Source organism: Sinocyclocheilus grahami, unplaced genomic scaffold (assembly GCF_001515645.1).
Source record: "Sinocyclocheilus grahami isolate Dianchi unplaced genomic scaffold, SAMN03320097.WGS_v1.1 scaffold137.1, whole genome shotgun sequence".
Classification (NCBI taxonomy): Eukaryota; Metazoa; Chordata; class Actinopteri; order Cypriniformes; family Cyprinidae; genus Sinocyclocheilus; species Sinocyclocheilus grahami.
Window position 1 is genome coordinate 2,176,606 of NW_015505316.1, and position 21,424 is coordinate 2,198,029.

A 21,424-nucleotide genomic window follows, 5' to 3' on the forward strand; every position below is an offset into this window, starting at 1 on the left:
TAACTGAACTTCGGACTGGTGGTGGTGCTTTTTTGGTCATTCAGTGTATCTGTAAAAAAAAAAAAAATTGGGGAAAACCTAACAAAAAATACTGATAAGATAACAATGATACTAATTCTACTAATAACAACAATATAAAACGCACCAAGGATTAATGAGCTACTGGATTCATGAATATTAATCAGGTTGTGTGCGTTCGCTCGAACTGATTTGCTGAAATCAAAACAGGGACGATAATAGGTGAGCACCAGCCAATGAGATTGCCGTTTGCGCATTAGTTCCGCCTACTACCGGAGAAAGCGGTAGATCTTAAAAGCTGAAGAATTCCAAAGGAACTCCATTATTTTGACAGCAAAATACAACAAAGTATATTGTTTGCATGTAGCGCGCATAGGTAGCGCGTTAATTCTCTCTCTCCCTCTCGTCTCGTCGTGCGCCTTCACACTAGAGTTTACGGTACGATAAATACAGGTGCGTTGCACATCCATTCAGATGAACTGAAAAACAGCACAGATCGCTTGGCGAAGAGTGAAACTGATGCGCTCAGCCAGAGAGTGTTCTGTGAGTGAAAATATATCGGAGCTAAACTTATACTTAGCCTCCAACTCACACAGCTAATTTATTAGCTATTGGCTAATATTAGATGTCATTTAGTCGCCCAGAGTGAAGATTTAGTCGCATATGCGAGTGATTTACTCGCAATGGAGAGGGTTGTCCTAGCTGCACTCCCCCATCCCTCTTTATTAGGACCAAGACCTGCCTCTGGCATCTGTGACATTTTTCCGAGCCTTTGACCAATTTCAGTCACATCAGACAGCGCTGGCTCTTGCGGCCTGTCAGCTTTGCAGAGAAACAGACGTAACAAACTGTCTCTGAATCAATGAATTTATGGGTGATGGGAAACTGAGAGTATGGGGAACTGGATTCCATATTCCTCTGATGAAATGACAAGATTTTGTCCACAGGCTTGAGAGGGGGTCAAAATGGTGAAATTATCAGGTATCCAAGAGGGACTTGCCATCTGCTTGACAATTTAATTATCCATCTGTCTCTCTGTCTTGTTGAGTGATCATTTTGAATAAAATGAGGTGAAATGGATTGTCCTCTTAATGTTAATTATTAGCCAGTTTGATGAGCGCCGTCATATTGATTTAGATTCATGCTATTTTTGAGTGCAGAGATGAGGGTACAAAACAAATTTGGTTTGTAAACACTCAGAATCTCATTTTACAAAATGTCAAAGTGTCAGCTGTTATCAAGGAGTAATATCTCTCTAACCACCACACATACGTGGGCAGACTTTTTTAAAATGGAGAGCATAAGCAGGGTATAGTGGTCAGTGTGAAGAGTTTAAAGTAGCAATCCATCTGTATTATGAATGTTTTTAGGACAAGGAAATAAGCAGCACACAGGGCAGGATGATATTATATAGCTTCTCTCCAAAGTTGAAGAGAATAGTTCAATATTGCAGTAATACTGGATAAAAAAATAAAAATAGCAAAATAGAACAAATATTAGATAAAAATTCAGAATTGTTGCATTATCATTAATGATCAACTAATTAAAATATAGAAGTACTAACATTTCTAAAATTAAAACTGAAATAAAAATAGCAATAAGCTATATAGAAATATAAAAAAAACTAAAAGAAATCACAAAAGCACATATACACAAACAATATTAGTAAAACATAAATTTAAATAAAAACTGAAAATGTAAAGAATAAAATAATGCTAAAATAACAGTAAGAAAATATTCTTTTATATTCCACAGAAGAAACCACATGAGGGTGAGTGTATGATGACAGAGAGTTTATTTTTGGCTGAGCTGTCGCTTTAAGTTTACTGTGAAACTACAAAACCATTTCCTTCTTTCTATATGTCAGACTTGTCATCAGTTGCAGACTGGTACTATTGTTCTTTTGAAGATGGATTGTGAATTTACACACTCAGACACACTGCGGCAGTCCCCGTGGTCTAGTGAATGTTTTAGCATCCCACCCACAGGTTGACTGACAGATCTGGAGCACAGAGGATCAATGCACTCTGTCCAGTTTTTGGATGCAGAATTCTGAGCATGTTCACACGTTCACAATGTGTTGTATTAGAATGATGATTCATAAAATCCTGATTCATGGACAAATTAAAATTCACAGCATTTACATTAAATGTGTTTATTTAGACTTTAGTAAGTACACTGATGTCTACATCTATCTCAAATATAGTCTACATCACATTCACGGTTCCTGGTTCATTTTAAATTGGAGATAAACAAAAAATGATTCTTGATTCAGTGAGAAATTTGTTTGATTCATTGGCTGAGTGATTCAAACTTCTAAATGTGTGGTCACATTTACAATTGTTCAGTGGAATTTTCACAGGCAAAATCCACTCATTTCTATAAGAACCTTCACAATCTGGAGTTTCCTGTGAGGTCAAAAGATTTTCCCTCGCAGATTCTGCATCAGGTTCAAGATTGTCATGCGAATTCGCCATGTTACATGCTACAGAGCACTGAGCACCAGAACGACCAGACACAGAATCCGTTTCTTCCCTCAGGCAATCCATCTCATGAACACTTGACAATAACTGTGGAACACACACTATTTATACACTCATACACTTATTTATCTAACACACATACTCAGTCTACATTTCAATTTGCACATAATATACCTGTACATACAACTGTCTATTGTTATATACCTGTACATACAATTGTCGATTTGTAAATTTTTATTCCTTATTTACTTGTTCTATTTAAAAACAAAATTTTTTTTTATTATCTGTGTTTTTTTGTTTGTTCTGTCACTGTCATTCTGTTACACTGTGGAAGCTTCTGTCATGAAAACAAATTCCTCGTATGTGTAAACATACCTGGCAATAAAGCTCATTCTTATTCTGATGTTGACCAACAGAAAGCTGTTTGGTTTGAAATGATTTCTGTGTGAACGATGCATTTGAAAGTGACTTGAAACCACATTCTGACGCACACAAAGTCTTCCTGCCTAATTTTTTTATTATTATTATTTCCACTAGGGGTGTAACGGTTCACAAAATTCACGGTTCGGTTCAATACGACACAGTGGTGTCACGGTTCGGTTCGGTACGTTCAGTACGGGGGTAATTGGTTACGTCGCAATGTTGGAAATATTTCTGTTTTAAACCATGATGGCGAGCCAATTTATATCACACACAAGCAACGTGCAAACTTTGCGCTAGAGTTATGCCGGTGAATGTCTTAGTCTCAGTCAATTCACAATACAGAATGTGAAAGCAAAAACGTAATGACGGAGCTTTCGGCATCTGATGCCGCATATTCTCTCAGAGACGACGAGAGACGAATCTACTTCAACAAATGCTGATAACGGTATATAGCTAACGGTTTTAGTTTATTCCCTTAATATTTCTAATATTACATAGTGGGAAAAAAAATTAGAAGAAACATATTTCATGTTAAACAGGTTGTTTTTGAAAGTCGGTGCTTGAAATAAAAACTTATTATTTCATTGATTTTTATTGATGACTGCAGTGTTAATATTTTAATTGTAGGCCTATAAATCATTGTATAATAGACCTGTATTAAAATACCTTTTTAAAGACATTTTAATTGAGGAGTAAATATATAGCCTAATCTTTTGTTATCCTGGCAGCACGTCAGTTATTTGGTAATTATTGCGGGGCAAATTAATTGTAATTTTAATTTAATAGGCCTAATAAAAGTAACTTCATAATAGTAGTAATAATAATAATAATAGACCTAATAAAAATAAGAATGTAACAGGCCTACATTAATTGGAAATGCCAGATATCTTAATATTGCCAACAATTTATATTTTTGACAAAATCGCTGACTATCGTCGATACAAGATCATCGTCTTTCGACGCACCCCAACAAGGGGAGTCGCTATGCCACTGGGAAGACCGCACGTTGCCTGTTACGTCGTTTGGGCTGCCTTGTTGAGCGCAGTGGCACTGAGAACATCATATTTCACACACTTTAAGCTGTTTTATTTTCCAAACGTAATAGGATTAGTCCAACGAATCGAATCGATCGGTTTGTAATGTGCACCGAACCAAAAGCCTCATACCGAATGGTTCAATACGAATACGTGTATCGTTACACCCCTAATTTCCATGTCTTTTTTAGTTGTCTTTTTTAGTTGCAGCCTGAATCCCTGCATATAATTAAGTTCTAGATGTGTCTCATCAATCTCATATGTCCCGTAGCATGGAAAGGAGCAGTGCGGCCATAAAAAACCATTAAGTGTAGCTCATACAGTAGATTCTCAAGAGCACTATCACAAGAGCAAATTAGACTTCAAGTATTCAGCTTCTCAGCCACAAAGTGGTGTTTACAGAGCCAGTTTAGATTTGTTACCAATAGTGTTTACCAGTTTCTCCACTTAAAGTTTCACTGTTGATATTTTCTCACTCGTCACATCAAGAGGAAGGATTCTATGTTTATCACGTTAGTGCATTTGACAGAAAAATCAACGTTCCTTAATCCTCCCTGCTTGCTATGATGTTGTGCCATTATATTGGTATTTTGAGATTTATTCATCTGCATTTAAATGCCATGCTATGATACAGATAAAATTACACACAGCATGATAACATGATGTCCCAAAGAGAGTGATTTGGTATGAGGATGATGAGGTTCTGTGGATTTGGGGTGCGTGCTTGTGTTCACCGCATCGGCAAGGCTCAGCATGTGCAAACTGGGCGATGAAATGAATAAATAAAAAAAATGTGGGACTGAAAGTTGTGCCTTGGCACGCTGACCTAAAATCCAGTGAAGACTCGCCATGTTTCCCGTGGGATTAATCCAGTGTGGCATACAGAGTGTAGCGCAGATAATAGACCTAATAAAAATAAGAATGTAACAGGCCTACATTAATTGGAAATGCCAGATATCTTAATATTGCCAACAATTTATATTTTTGACAAAATCGCTGACTATCGTCGATACAAGATCATCGTCTTTCGACGCACCCCAACAAGGGGAGTCGCTATGCCACTGGGAAGACCGCACGTTGCCTGTTACGTCGTTTGGGCTGCCTTGTTGAGCGCAGTGGCACTGAGAACATCATATTTCACACACTTTAAGCTGTTTTATTGTCCAAACGTAATAGGATTAGTCCAACGAATCGAATCGATCGGTTTGTAATGTGCACCGAACCAAAAGCCTCATACCGAATGGTTCAATACGAATACGTGTATCGTTACACCCCTAATTTCCACGTCTTTTTTAGTTGTCTTTTTTAGTTGCAGCCTGAATCCCTGCATATAATTAAGTTCTAGATGTGTCTCATCAATCTCATATGTCCCGTAGCATGGAAAGGAGCAGTGCGGCCATAAAAAACCATTAAGTGTAGCTCATACAGTAGATTCTCAAGAGCACTATCACAAGAGCAAATTAGACTTCAAGTATTCAGCTTCTCAGCCACAAAGTGGTGTTTACAGAGCCAGTTTAGATTTGTTACCAATAGTGTTTACCAGTTTCTCCACTTAAAGTTTCACTGTTGATATTTTCTCACTCGTCACATCAAGAGGAAGGATTCTATGTTTATCACGTTAGTGCATTTGACAGAAAAATCAACGTTCCTTAATCCTCCCTGCTTGCTATGATGTTGTGCCATTATATTGGTATTTTGAGATTTATTCATCTGCATTTAAATGCCATGCTATGATACAGATAAAATTACACACAGCATGATAACATGATGTCCCAAAGAGAGTGATTTGGTATGAGGATGATGAGGTTCTGTGGATTTGGGGTGCGTGCTTGTGTTCACCGCATCGGCAAGGCTCAGCATGTGCAAACTGGGCGATGAAATGAATAAATAAAAAAAATGTGGGACTGAAAGTTGTGCCTTGGCACGCTGACCTAAAATCCAGTGAAGACTCGCCATGTTTCCCGTGGGATTAATCCAGTGTGGCATACAGAGTGTAGCGCAGCCTGTAAGGATTATATGTACTGGACTTGGGCTCCCGCTGCCCTACTTTTCATTAAAATAGAGAGAGAGAGGTTGCATGAATGCCTGGACAGATGGAGAGGGGGTTTGATTAAACAGTGCACCAAGTAGTGGGAAATGCTACAACTTTCTCTTTCAAAAGTCCTCTTGCCACATGTCCCGATTCATAAATGCCACGGGGAGTCTGTGTGTCACACTGGATGTGTTTATGTTGCTTTGACTGAGGCCCATATGCCCTGGCAGGACCCCATATGTGATCATCCCTCAAGACATGAAAAATGCTCAGTCACGTTTCTTATATACATGAAAATAAACAGCTATACACTGTACTACAGCTTTGGACAGATGGTAGTACTCAAATTTTTCTAAATATTTGGGGAAAAAAGTTTCCCATCTCCATTCTGAATGTTTCACACTATTGGTTTATGGGATTTTCAGATTAAGACCATATAAAAATCTAAATTTGGGAAGTTTTGTGACTTTTATTTGGAGTTTGTTCACTTTGAGGCTGTCTATAAGAGTGCTCCTTAACACTGGAAAAAAATAAAAAAATTTAGTAGATATACAGATTTAAATTTTCTGGAAAAACTGACCAGAAATACTGAAGAATCATCCTGCACTGCCACTGCATAAATTTTTTTTTGTCCTTCAGGAATGAGAATGTCCCACAACCAGCCTCCAACTAGCATATAGTATGTATTTATTTCATATTTACGTGGCAGGATTTTTGAATTGGCCTTAAACAATTATTAAACAAATACCGGACACCCTTAACATCTCAGTCACAGTCCAAAATGTTCATTCATAAAGTGCTGAATCTGATTAAAAATCGCAGTCATTGGCAAGTGCCTAATGTTTACTTTTTATGAATTTTAACAAATTATGGTCGTGAAAAACCATTATGGCTTATCAAATCACAAAGGCTGTGATGTAATTAAATATCTGATACACTGCGAGTTGCATAGCTCAGTGTGGCGCTGTGTTCTTTTGCACACAAGCAGCTCATGATTCACTGTTTTCAGTGTCTCGGAATGGCTCAGTTCAAAGTAAATGCCGCTCAACATGAACCCCCATCTGTGAGTTTGGGATGCATATAATGTGCATATGAAAACGCAACACACATCAACCATCTTTCCAAATTTGTAATGAGAATTTTTTTGTAAATCTATTAAAGGGATAGTTCACCCAAAAGCTTATGAAGTCTAAGAGGATTGTTTGTTTCCTCTTGTATTTTCCTCCCGGCCTCATCATATTCTCACATTCACAGCACTAAACACAGCGATGGTGCTGTTCCTGAGAGAAATATCTTTGGTTGCCCCTGAGCTGCAGAAGCTGCTGAAATATGAATGAGAGACTTAATGGCTGAGGCTGTATCGAGCCAGTGTTTACAGGGATCCCAGGATGTTGTGTCACGGGGCTTCTGGCTTTGATCTCAGGAAGTCCTCTTGCCACCTGTCCCGATTCATAAATGCCACGGGGAGTCTGTGTGTCACACTGGATGTGTTTATGTTGCCTTGACTGAGGCCCATATGCCCTGGCAGGACCCCATATGTGATCATCCCTCAAGACATGAAAAATGCTCAGTCACGTTTCTTATATACATGAAAATAAACAGCTATACACTGTACTACAGCTTTGGACAGATGGTAGTACTCTAATTTTTCTAAATATTTTGGGAAAAAAGTTTCCCATCTCCATTCTGAATGTTTCACGCTATTGGTTTATGGGATTTTCAGATTAAGACCATATAAAAATCTAAATTTTGGAAGTTTTGTGACTTTTATTTGGAGTTTGTTCACTTTGAGGCTGTCTATAAGAGTGCTCCTTAACACTGGAAAAAAATAAAAAAATTTAGTAGATATACAGATTTAAATTTTCTGGGAAAACTGACCAGAAATACTGAAGAATCATCCTGCACTGCCACTGCATCAATTTTTTTTTGTCCTTCAGGAATGAGAATGTCCCACAACCAGCCTCCAACTAGCATATAGTATGTATTTATTTCATATTTACGTGGCAGGATTTTTGAATTGGCCTTAAACAATTATTAAACAAATACCGGACACCCTTAACATCTCAGTCACAGTCCAAAATGTTCATTCATAAAGTGCTGAATCTGATTAAAAATCGCAGTCATTGGCAAGTGCCTAATGTTTACTTTTTATGAATTTTAACAAATTATGGTCGTGAAAAACCATTATGGCTTATCAAATCACAAAGGCTGTGATGTAATTAAATATCTGATACACTGCGAGTTGCATAGCTCAGTGTGGCGCTGTGTTCTTTTGCACACAAGCAGCTCATGATTCACTGTTTTCAGTGTCTCGGAATGGCTCAGTTCAAAGTAAATGCCGCTCAACATGAACCCCCATCTGTGAGTTTGGGATGCATATAATGTGCATATGAAAACGCAACACACATCAACCATCTTTCCAAATTTGTAATGAGAATTTTTTTGTAAATCTATTAAAGGGATAGTTCACCCAAAATGAAAATTAGCTCATAATTTACTCACCTGCAAGACATCTTAGGTGCAGCTATATGACTTTCTTCTTTCAGACGAATCCAATTAGTTATATTTTAAAGCTCGTCCAAGCTTTATAATGGCAGTGGGTGGGTGTTATTTTGTGACTACGCCCACATCCTACGTCATCCGCCTGGAATGGCGTTCTCTTGTGAATGTGCGTATGTCAGTTAGCAGAAGTTATTACTATTTATAAAATTTTAACTACGGATATTTTTCTTACAAAAACGCATTGATTCACTACAGGAGGCCTTTATTCACACCTCCGGAACTGTGTGAGGCACTTTATTGGACTTCTTTTGGACTATTGGAAAAGACAGGATGTTTTTAAATATAACTCTGATTGCATTAGTCTGAAAAAAGACTAAAGTAAAGTAAATCATAGGGTAATTTTTTTTTTTGGGAGCACTATCATTTTAAATCTTTGGGATAAAATACATAAACATTGAGAAAACTTTGCTTTTCAAGAAATACGTTTTTAGTTATTTATTATTTTTCCATTAATATTGGGAAATATATTGGTTGACTTTGGATATTTAATTGTGTATTTTCAGTTCCCTTATTTTTATGTTTAGACTAAGATAAAAAGATAAAGTTAATCTTTAAAAAACACTCATAATTAAATAACACTTAAATGTAATCTGCCCATTTTAAAATTAATAGATTTCATACTGTACATTATAATGTTAAGATGCCTAAATGCACTTAGGTTTTCATATTTATTTATTTTGACAAACTCTTTTAGAATTTTATATTGGCCGCAAGGTGAAAAAATAATCTGCTTTGTGGTTTCAGCCAGACTTTTAATATCAATGCATTCCTAATTTGTTCATTTGTATTTTGTTTCCTTAGGCCAGCTTCAAAGCACTACAACAAATCTTTTGCACTAAAACCCTCTCTAGAGTCTCATTATGCTGATTCTGGCTGTATGCAGAAACCAGTTGTACCTGGCTAAATAATTGAAAATGTCAGATCAGAGACATGTTTCTGAACTATTTTGTCCAATTTGCCATATTGAATAGAAAGGCACCCTCTGTCATCCGGGCCAATTACGCACTAGATGTGAAGGGAAGCAGATGTTAGAACATGGTGTGATCTGTCACCTGTGATGGATGACACTTCCAATCTAGTAATGGCCATTTGTAACATTTGATTAACAATAAGAGTCAAAAATAGTGAGCTATTACCGCTGTGAAATGGGCAACTGTTTTTCTGCATCTCGGTGTGAGTCATCCTTCGTTTAACATTCAGAAAAGCTATCCATTATGCATCATAATTACTGATAAGAGACTTGAAGAACAATGACCTCACAAATGCTCAAACGTGCAGTAAAAGGCTCTTAGCGGCAGCATTTTAAACTTACAGGTTTTTGACATGCATCTCTTTTCAGATGTGTTGATGGACTCCACGACGGCAACGGCAGAGCTTGGCTGGACAATATATCCATCACTGGGGGTGAGCCTCATTGAAATAATTTAGATGATCAGACCTAGCATAAATGAATAATTCAGCACACAAATTCAGCGTGACTCATGTGGTGCAGAAATAGAAGTTGAATGAATTCCAAATTAGATTATTTTTAATGCAATCCATGCCGTTTATCTCATTTCTGCACATTTTTACCTTAGATGTCATAATGTGTCTGTAATGGTGCGAAACCACGAACGAATGTCCCATAAATATGGAAATAGCATGAAAAACAAGTTTTTACTATTATAAGCACACGTTGCTTATTCAAATGTTATTATATGTGCTTCGGTCCCAGTGGGAAGAGGTGAGTGGCTACGACGAGAAGATGAACACCATCCGCACCTACCAGGTGTGCAACGTCTTCAACGCCAACCAGAACAACTGGGTGCGCACCAAATACATCCAGCGGCGTGGAGCCCAACGGATCCACGTGGAGATGAAGTTCTCCGTGCGAGACTGCAGCAGCATCCCGAACGTCACTGGCTCTTGCAAGGAGACTTTTAATCTGTACTACTTCGAGTCTGACAAGGACATAGCCACCAAGGTGTATCCCGCCTGGATGGAGAACCCTTGGATCAAGGTGGATACCATTGCGGCCGATGAGAGTTTCTCCCAGGTGGACCTGGGCGGCCGTGTGATGAAGATCAACACGGAAGTACGCAGCTTCGGGCCAGTGTCCCATAAAGGCTTCTACTTGGCCTTCCAGGATTACGGAGCATGCATGTCGCTCATCGCCGTGAAGGTTTTCTATCGCAAATGCCCCCGAGTTATTCAGAATGGGGCCATCTTTGAGGAGACCTTGTCAGGTGCGGAGAGTACCTCTCTGGTGTCTGCCCGGGGCAGTTGTGTACCTAATGGAGAGGAAGTGGATGTTCCCATTAAACTGTACTGCAATGGAGATGGGGAGTGGCTGGTACCTATCGGGCGCTGTGTGTGCAAGGCCGGGTATGAGTCTGTGGACAACGGGACTGTGTGTAGAGGTGAGTTTTGTTTCTTATTCAATGCTGATTACTGAGTATTTGAATACTGTGTTATTTGTTCACCCTTGTGATATTCCAAACCCATATTCTGTTATTTTTGAGGGTTTTCTTTTTAAGATCAACAGGCTGTCAAATTCCAAAAAGGACAAAAAGTGTATGGCCCCATGATGCATTTTGGATGTCAATAACTTCAAAATTCTGATAGTTCTACCATAGAAATTCTACCATAGGCGTCCTATTTGAGAGCTGCGGTTAAAGATCAAAAGTGTATATAAAGACAATGTATATAAAGTTTGCATTGTGTGGCTTTAGGGGCTTATTGCACAAAAATCTTCTGAAAGAAATAGTTAAGAAATGTCTTAAATTAAATTCTAATAAGTTCATAAGAATGTCACTAAAATAAAAATAAAAATTCTTGATGACAGAAAATATTGTTATAATTTTGATTAACTGGCATGATGGAAGTTCAGCACTTGGTTTTGCATTTTTTTATATATATTATTTTCAGGAATTCTTGTTAAAACTAAAAGTGATAGTTCACCCAAAAATGAAAATTCTGTCATTAATTACTCACCCTCATGTCGTTCCAAACCTGCAAGACATTGTTCAAGCGAAACAATGTCCTCACTACATTTCTGTGCCTTGACCATGGTAGTACCCTTGCTGTCTATGGAGGGTCAGAAAGCTCTCAGATTTCATGAAAAATATATTAATTTCTGTACTGAATATGAACGAAGGTCTTACGGGTTTGGAAAGACATGAGGTTGAGTAATCAATGACAGAATTCTTGGGTAAACTATCCCTTTAAGTTTGAATAAAGATGATAATAATAAGGAAAAAGAAAACATTCATAAAAAATGATAAATTCCTAACTTAGTTTTAATTTATGCTAACTTATTCATACTAGAAAATTAAAAAGTTGATTCGGTTAGTAGTTTTGTTAATCCGTCTCAGAAGATATGGAATATTGAGTCGTACAGACTTTATAGAGCTTCATAGTACTTTATAGTTCCTTTTTGGATCTAGACAGCAGCACATGATCTCTACCTTTAAAAGCTATTTTTGTGTCTAATGAAGATAGTATCAAAATGAGAGTCTGAAACCACATTAAGCCGAGTAATTCATAATTGAATATCAATTTCATTTTTGGATGAACTACTTTAAAGTCTGCCAATCTCATCCTTGACTGGTCTGGTTTGGTTTTAATGGCACACTAAAAAGTGAAACTGTTGTTGTTACTTAGGGAGCAATTTCCAGCAGATCTGACCCTACGAAAGGACGTTCGTAGGTGTACCTGGATGTTGTCAGAATGATTTAGACGTTACCACATGAAGCACATTTTTAGGTAGCCTGACAAAACATTTTTTACAGTGCCGGATGCCAGCAATGTTAAATAAATAATGAATAGCCTCAGCTTCAGCCTCAGATTTCTGCACATCATAAGACGGTTCTGGCCTGGGTAAAGAATCAGGTTCTTTGTAGATAATCAGCAGTATACATCGAGTAATCTTTATTTGAGCAATGATCGGCATTACTGGTGTGATTTGATTCATTAGGAAGCATGTTAAACATTGCCTGATTACTGGACTAAATTAGGGTTGTGCCGATAAACAATAGTATTGTTTATCGACGATTGTCAGAGATATCGCCTGGGGCTAGTAATACTATCAGGCTAGTAATATCATCTAATTAATATTAGGGATTATTTGTCCCATCATTTCTTTTTACGTGTTTTTACATTGTTGCGAGTTATAACCAATCACACATGATTCCGTTGACTTTATGAATGCAATGACCAATCAGAGGCGTTCAGATTAGTCAATGCTGGAGTTTTGTTGAGTGCGCGCTTGCTGACTGAATTTCTGCTCTCTTGCGAATTCTGTCATCATAAACAAGTGCAGATGTACGTGCAAAGTAAGTAGAAGAGATAGCTTCACTGATTATAATGGGAGGGTTTATTTTAAAGTGCATAAACTCATGCTAGACTGAAGTCCGTGATGATGTTCTTTGATAATGTAAATGTTCTTTGCTCGTTTTCTGTAGCTGCTGTTTGAGGAAATGTAAGCATTGTGATTAGTAACTTACAATTTTTCTATTAAATAATTTTCATGTTAAATACAAATTCATTTATATTAAAAATATTTTATATATTTAGTTAATAAATTAAACTAACATTAGGCTGCTTTTAAGCCTTACCCTGGAGTTGGTTCACTCTCTGGCAATGAAATTAAATGATTAAATAAATTAGCACAATAATATCGTGTATCAGTGATCTCACAGGCTGATGATAGGACAATGTGACTTTGGAGCATATCGCCCAACACTAGACTAAGTTATCTTTTGCATCTGATATTGTCAAAAACACAAAAGGTTTACATTCACTTTAGACATAACCAACTATTTAAGTAAACAGCTAAGAGAAAAACAGATGCGTGCCTGTATATTAGATGCGTTCAGGCCTTAGTGACAGCAGACTAACACATTTTATTTTAGTTATTTGCCAAGGCAACATTTCTAATTTGCATTTAAAAAAAAATTTCATCTGATATTTTTGTTTTATTTCATTATTATTTTCATCTAAAAATATGTTTAAATGTTTTAGCAAGACTGAATCAAAATGAGGATATCATTATGGATACCCAGCCCAACAGTACAATAGATCACTTGGGCTTCTTCAATGTCATCACATTGGAAATGGTTCTAGAATATCAGGCATATGACACAATCACCGTGGCACAGGGTATTGTATATGTCTGGATGTAATTATATATGGCAGTGAGAATGCACTTTGGATGTGGGGTCTGGATAGTCCCTAGATGAACCGTGTTATTCGGCATGGCAGTAAAGAAGGGTGCTGGAGCTTGTCTCCTGAACTGACTTTATCAGGTACAGCTCTCTAATCCAATCTCAGCAGCACATTGCTGCAGGTAGGTTGTCTGCTACCTTATTTGTTCCTGTGACACAGGATGTATTTCAATTTGTTTCACCGCAGCACTGGACGTAAAGAGACTTTAGTCGAGCTATAAGGAAACCAAATCAGATTGGTATTTGTCCATGCAGAGGAAAACCACACACATACAATATCTGCATATTTTATTTGCACACTGACAGATGCTATAGATGTGCCTCTTGCCCTTGGGCTGCAGGGTTATGTTACAGTCCCTAGATATTAAATCAAAAGCTTTAGCCTTAAAAATATATCTCATACTTCTGAAGAAGGGTAAGTGATCATGCAAGGCCAGGCCAGTAATCCACAGCTTTTGTTTTCTGTCATGTCCAGTAGTGGATTATTGAGGATTTGTTTGGATTGCTTCCTCATTCTGTATCTCACAAAACATGGATATTACTTCACTGACATTTTTGTTTAGCTACGAATGCAGATGATGATGATAGGATGTTTTTATTGTGTAGTGAGATATTTTCATGCCATTTTTGCTTGCTGTGATAGACACTGCAGCTGCTGAGATGCAGAAGTTTCACTAGCAACTGACTTGTATCTAGAGCTGGATGAATAGTTATTCAAATGATGATGATTGTTATTGATTATTCTACTAAGCCAGACTTGTATCAGCTCTTTGATCTTTCTCCTTTCTGTGAAAAACCTCCATGTGTCACGATCCACTCTAATATTCAATTTGTTATACAGTGTTTTAAAAAATCTGTAAAAATAGGGCACAATATACTGTGTAATTTGTTAAAGGGTTTTACCAGTATTTTGAATTTAACACTTCATTGCATTGTGTTTTAGAGTTAACAGAAATGTCCATAAAATGTATGGATAATGTCGTGTGTAATGAGCTGCCAGTACTTTTTCTGTTATTTTACTGATTTATTTTTTTCAGTGTATGTAAGGAATTGTTGCCGATGGGCCATTGAATTATTAGAATATAATGCACACCCGAGGTGTCGTGACCATTACACCTCAGGTGTGCATTATTTTCTAATAATTCAATGGACTGGAGTCAATTATTCCACTTATACTACCATTACCACACCTCAAGACATTGTTCAGATGTTGTATTTCAAGACATTTGGCAGTTTTTGTCCTTAAACGTTCTTGTGTAGGATTAATTTCTTACGCATCTCATCCCACGCTTCCGTTGCTAATTCCAAAACAACATTTTAGACATAGTAACGGATGCTTCAACCATTTATAGCAGACTAATGCAGTTATTAATGGAGTTATGAGAGAGAGAGAGAGATTAAGCATGTGTGAATCACCTGAGTCGGTTTGTTTCTCAACAGAGTTCGGCAGCAGCATTTTTACTAATAGTGACTTTTTTAGTTTATATGCTTCAAGAACAGTGCCGTTATTACCTACCTAGATAGTGAGAAATAACATGTAGCATAAATTATTTGTGACCCTGAAACCACAAAACCAGTCATAACGGTAAATTTTTCGAAATTGTGATTTATACATCATCTTTAAAGCTGAATAAATAAGCTCCATTGATGTATGGTTTGTTAGGATAGGACAATATTTGGCCGAGATACGACTATTTGAAAATACGGAATCTGAGGGTGCAAAAAAATCTAAATATTGAGAAAATCGCCTTTAAAGTTGTCCAAATGAAGTTCTTAGCAATGCATATTACTAATCAAAAATTAAGTTTTAATATATTTACAGTAGGAAATTTACAAAATATCTTCATGGAACATGATCTTTACTTATTATCCTAATGATTTTTGGCATAAAAGAAAAATCTATAATTTTGACCCATACAATGTATTTCTGGCTATTGCTACAAATATAACCCAGCGACTTAAGACTGGTTTTGTGGTCCAGGGTCACATTTTATTTACTGATAATATCATCAGAGCAGCACTGACAACACATTTCTGTGCGTGTGTGTTTATACCATGTGTGTGTACGCACACGCATAGTACAAACATGGGAGATTGTATGGGAGAGATAGAGGGAGAAAGAGAGTATGTGCTTTCTGTACATAATAAAACGTAATTTTGTTGTGAAAACATGGAAATAATTTGTCATTTTTATTCTATTGTTTACTATATTTATTTGATGGTCAGTGTCATTGTGGGTTTTGGTTCTTTTGCTGTTGTAAGCTGTAACCTTTGAAATAACTGAAATCATTTGGCGAAGTGATATGGCCATGTAATACGGGCAAGACCTGCCTGGAACTACTTTAGCTGTGCATTTCCCTGAAAATAATTGCACACCTTACAACGTTCAGATTCCAGCATTTAACAGCCTTGTAAAATGTATGTAAACCATGAATTTCAAGGCTTGACACATGCATTCTGACTATGTTTAAGTAATGCTTACACTGTTATGTTCTATCTGAAAGTGCTGCAATTATCTGTGGTTGCAGGTAATAATGAAGTGTAATTTCCATGACTTCACAACCCGTGTGAAGGCCTTCTAGTATATGGCACTTACCATAAATATAGTACAGAATGGTTAAACAAAACATTTTCTTCTTTTATTTCAGCAAATGGAAGTTAAATCAACCTCGGGAGGTCAAATTGAATAACATAGGAGCTGAATTGTTTTTTTATTGTATTTGTAATTTTTGTAAAAAAAAACATTTTTTAAAATACTTATCTAAATTCTGTTTAAAACCTTTATTTGTGGGGATTAATATTATTTAAATAATAGTAATTTTACTAATATTTTGTCCATGTATTATGATAAAAATAAGACAATGATAATATTAATAATAAGTATTATTTTTATATCTTATAAACAGCGCCAACAACAATAATAATAATAGTAATAACAATAATAATAGTAGGTAACTGGGTTTTAAAATGAGTACAAATTTAATCTGTTGCTTTAAGATGGATCAAGCCAAAGTCATGATTTTAAGTGGAGAAATGTAATATTTTTAATGGTTAATTAATTTTAAGGTAAATTAAATTGGATAGTAGTTTACAAAGACATCTAATAGGTCACAAAAATCAAATCCATGTATTTGTGCCCTTTTTAAGTTTTTTTTTTGTTTTTTTATTAAATATCATGGGACATTGCAGTGTGTACATATTGGTGAAAAGTGCCATATACAATACCTTCTCAAAATGTAATAGTTGACTACAAATTTACTGAAAGGGATTTAGTACAAACCTGTGTTTTAGTCTGTTTCTGTTCATTTATTACTATTTTAACAACCTTTGCCTAGACATGTGGAAATCAACAGCGCTGTCTTGAATAATGTTTCAGAGTTTATAACATAATCATTCAAAATATACAGTATCTGGGCTTATTGGGTTATAAATGTTGTGCGATTTTTATGATGCAACTGACTGAAAATGCTTTGTGTCCTGCCATTTTTCTTTGTGGTGTATATGTCACTCTCTTGTTCATCATTTGCTTATGTCAGCATTCAGCGTGGTTTGTTTAAAGGCTTTCAGGGTAGTGCTTTGCGTGTATTGGACTGTGCATTGAAGCACACTGTTTTTCAGCTGACCTTTGTGTCTAAAGATGTTAGGCTTACGATAAGGGCAAGTCAGAGTTTTAGCTCTCCGAGTGTGTTGCTTGTTGAATTAAAGTCAAAACGTCTTGTAATTTTAATTTTTTAAATGTAATTTTTTGACAGCAGCTTTTTTATGGTGTATACCATTCAGTACAAATACTAAACTTGCCGTTAAAAGCGAGTACAAATTGTCCACAATCAGTTCCTGTTCCTTCTGAGAGACATGAAAACCTGCATGGAGATAAAAGATGAGGCCTCAGTGGAGCACGGGGTTAATCAATGCTGAGAGCTGGATGTCCACACCGGAGCTGCCTGGCCCTTGTCTCTTTGATGGGAAGCAGGTGTCCTGTTGTCATCGATGAGGGGCTCATTGATCAAAGGCCCTTCAGGAGTCCAGTGCTCATCCATCAGGCGACAGCGGCCAGGCAATGTCACGGAAACGAGGACTGTCAGTGCCTCTCCTCCTCTCACATCACCATGAAAGAAAACGCTTCACTGGCCAGGCAAAAAAAGTCAACTAGGAGGGCTTTATTTGTTCTCTTTTTATGTGGGCCCATACACTGAACTGATTTATTTTACCACAGTATGCTACTCGTATGGTTAGGGTTGCACGATATATGAAATAAATTCCATATCACAATTTGCCATTAGTGCAATGTCAAATTTCGCAGGTTATGATTTAATTAAATAAATGTTCTTTAACATTTTTAGAGTTAAGTGTAGATCATGAGACAGCTTTTTCAGTGTAATTTACTGTGAATCAAGCCATTCTGAGACAAATATCATATGTGACCCTGGACCACAAAACCAGTCGTAAGGGTCAATTGTTTCAAATACATCACACACCTGAAAGCTGAATAAATAAGCTTTCCATTGATGTATGGTTTGTTAGGCTAGGACAATATTTGGCTGAGATATAAGTATTTGAAAATCTGGAATCTGAGGGTGCAAAAATTTTCTAAATTCTGAGAAAATCGCCTTCAAAGTTGTTGGAAATTTACAAAATATCTTCATGGAATATGATCTTTACTTAATATCCTAATGATTTTTGGCATAAAAGAAAAATCGATAATTTTGACCCCTACAATGTATTGCTGGCTATTGCTACAAATATACCCGTGCTACTTTTGACTGGTTTTGTGCTCCAGGGTCACATATGTTGCATGCGTGTAAATGAACACAGTGTCGAGCTTCGCTCTAAAACCAGAAGCACATATTTTGATTTGCTTGCAACCTACAAAAATAAATGCTTGACAGTTTATTGATTGAAAATGTAGAAATTAAGATGTAAATATTAGTATTATTTCATAGCAAAATAACTTTAGTAGACTTTTTTTACTTTAGTTTTCTATAGTATTATTGCAATATATTTATGATTTTCTTTAATATTTCTATTTCCTTTTAATATTTTTTTATTTACTTTATTTAGATAGGACCGTGTAATGACAGGAAGCAAAGTGGGAGAGAGAGGGGGGACAGGATCGGGAATGGTCCACGAGCCGGGATTTGAACTCGGAACGTCCGTGGTGCCATGATTCTGTATGTGAGCGCGCTGCCCACAAGGCTATCAGTACCAACTAATGTTTCTATTTCATTGAAATTTATATTGAATTGGTTAAAAACAGTGGGAATGTGAGACAAAAACTCAAGTGGAAAGATTTTTTTTAAATTCTGAAATAGTCACTGAAAGAGGTTTGTGTCATATGAAACCCCAAATTTAAGTTTTCCCCCATTATTATTTTAGTAAAAAAAAAAAAAAATTTCTTCTCCCCCTATGTACATACACTCCCCAACAAAACCATCCCAGTCTTTCCAGACAAAGTTATTCAAGTCATATGGTGAAAATTCCTGTATTTTTCATATTGCAGTATATATTTCAGAAAATCAAAATAACGCAATGTCAGTTTTGTTCTAAATTGTGCAACCCTAAGAATGGTGATTATACATCTGGGCAAGATTACGATGTGCTGCACGGTGTCACAGATGTAATTTGGAAAAGTCAAAGGCCTCCTGCGTATCAAACCACAGCTAATTGACCTACATGGGGACATAAATGGTGCTTCAAACAGGCTGGCCTTCGTCATTTCTGTTCACACATTGGCACACCTGCTTGAATGAGTGACAAAAGGCCCATGCGGGGGGCACAGAGAAATAGGGCAAGTGCGGTCTCTGTTGTGCAGCTGTGAAATGGGGCTGAATCCCAAACTCAGCCAACGGCCGTCTGATTGGAACGGGCTGCTGTTGAAATGGGATTTTATCCATTTTTCTTCTTTCTTTTTCGTCTGTCTTCTCAACCAGCAAATTCCAAAAAAAGGATTTATTGTAGCTTACTGAATCGGTTTAGTAAAGACGTTAGCATTAAAAATGTAGTTGTCATTTGTATGTGGGTGGTTGACATTTAGGGATGATTATTTAGGGAGGGAATGTAGAGAACAAGACAAGAAAATTATATAGTTTGAACATACCTGCGGCTACTTAGAAAAGTGTGATAATTTGACTTTTTCATTTTTTTAAACTAACATGGCTTGTTTTAACAGCAGGACATTATAACAACTAACTTTTTGAAAGACATACAGAAAGAAACCACTAATATATTACTGTTTTATTGTCCGTGTTCTAAAGTCTGCTTTAAGGTCATAATGGCTTACAAAATGTAGGAAGCAACTATTGAAAACCCATATTAGTTCTCCATCAATCTCAATATTGAGGGCACACATATGGCCGTTATGGCCCTAATAATTGACATGCACCAGAAGATATATTGCAACGTGTTTCCTACAGTTAGCATACCTAGCATACTTGTAGCATACGCAATGACACATAGCCACAGTGCTTTTAAAATAACGTTGACCAAAAACATTAATGCATGTTCGTGCGTGAAGACCATAGACCTGTAGCTCTAAAAATAGACCATGTCATGAAAAAGTTACAAGGCAAAGTCTCCTCCTCGCTTCCAACGCTGAGCAAGGACTGCTTCCCCATAAAAAGAAATATATACAGATCACAAAAAATATGGTGTCACATCACATTTTATTTGGTATTTTTGGGCTAAATCATTTTAACCTAACATAGGTATACTATACATAATCCTCAATAATGTTATGCCTTTGCAAATGATTTTATCCAAAGCAACTTGCATTGCATTCAAGGTATACATTCAGTCAACATCAGTCGTTTTATTCATAGTATGTTTATTCATGGTATGTTTCTACGCATAAATTAAGACAAGGATTAGGATTCAACATTATTATTATTAATATTATGAATCATTTGTAATTAATAATTTAAAAAAATATATTGTATATTTAAATATTTTGTAATTAAAACATTATTGTTATTATTAGGATTATTATAAAATTTATGTTGCTCAGTATTTAATTGTAAAATATTAACACCAACAATAAAAATAATAATGGTAATACTAATAAATATAATAATTATTATTATTATTATTGTTATTAATTGTTTTTGTTTTAGAATTAAATATTTGGCATTAATTATTTGTTGTTATTATTATTTTGTTTTTATAAATATATTTAGAATATTATTGTTATTATTAGGGATGTAACGATTCACTCAACTCAATTCGATTCACGATTCGATTCACGATTATTTTTACTTTTTTAACAAAATTAGATTTAAGACAAATTATAAATGAAATGTGTCCTTTTATTATTGCTTGGACAAAATGCTGCACATTTATTTGTGAAATTGAAATAAAACACTATAATAATAGACTAATATAGCACTTGCATATTATTGCTCTTTTGTTGGTTTTGATTGCTTCTATTGTCCTCATTTGTAAGTCGCTTTGGATAAAAGCATCTGCTAAATGACCAAATTTAAATATAATGTAAATGTAAATAACAAAACTACATTGACATTTTAAAACAAGCCCCAAATCAAATAAATAAGTAACACAAATAAAATAAATCTCTTCGTATAAACAAAATAATGCTTTGTCTGTGCTCTTTCCTTGTAAAATTAGAGGCAACCACTGCATTTTAATCATGATCCAAACAAAGATGCTGCATACATG

General features: G+C 36.1%; 1 protein-coding gene across 1 annotated transcript in view; it reads left to right on the forward strand.

The window, feature by feature from the left end:
* LOC107591130 (ephrin type-B receptor 2-like) overlaps window positions 1–21,424 on the forward strand; it is a 31,823-nt gene that overhangs the window by 4,008 nt on the left and 6,391 nt on the right. Inside the window, exons 2-4 of the mRNA XM_016280172.1 lie at window positions 9,892–9,956; window positions 10,267–10,951; window positions 13,554–13,691. Coding sequence (XP_016135658.1) covers window positions 9,892–9,956; window positions 10,267–10,951; window positions 13,554–13,691 — 888 coding nt within the window. The remainder of the gene's footprint in view (window positions 1–9,891; window positions 9,957–10,266; window positions 10,952–13,553; window positions 13,692–21,424) is intronic.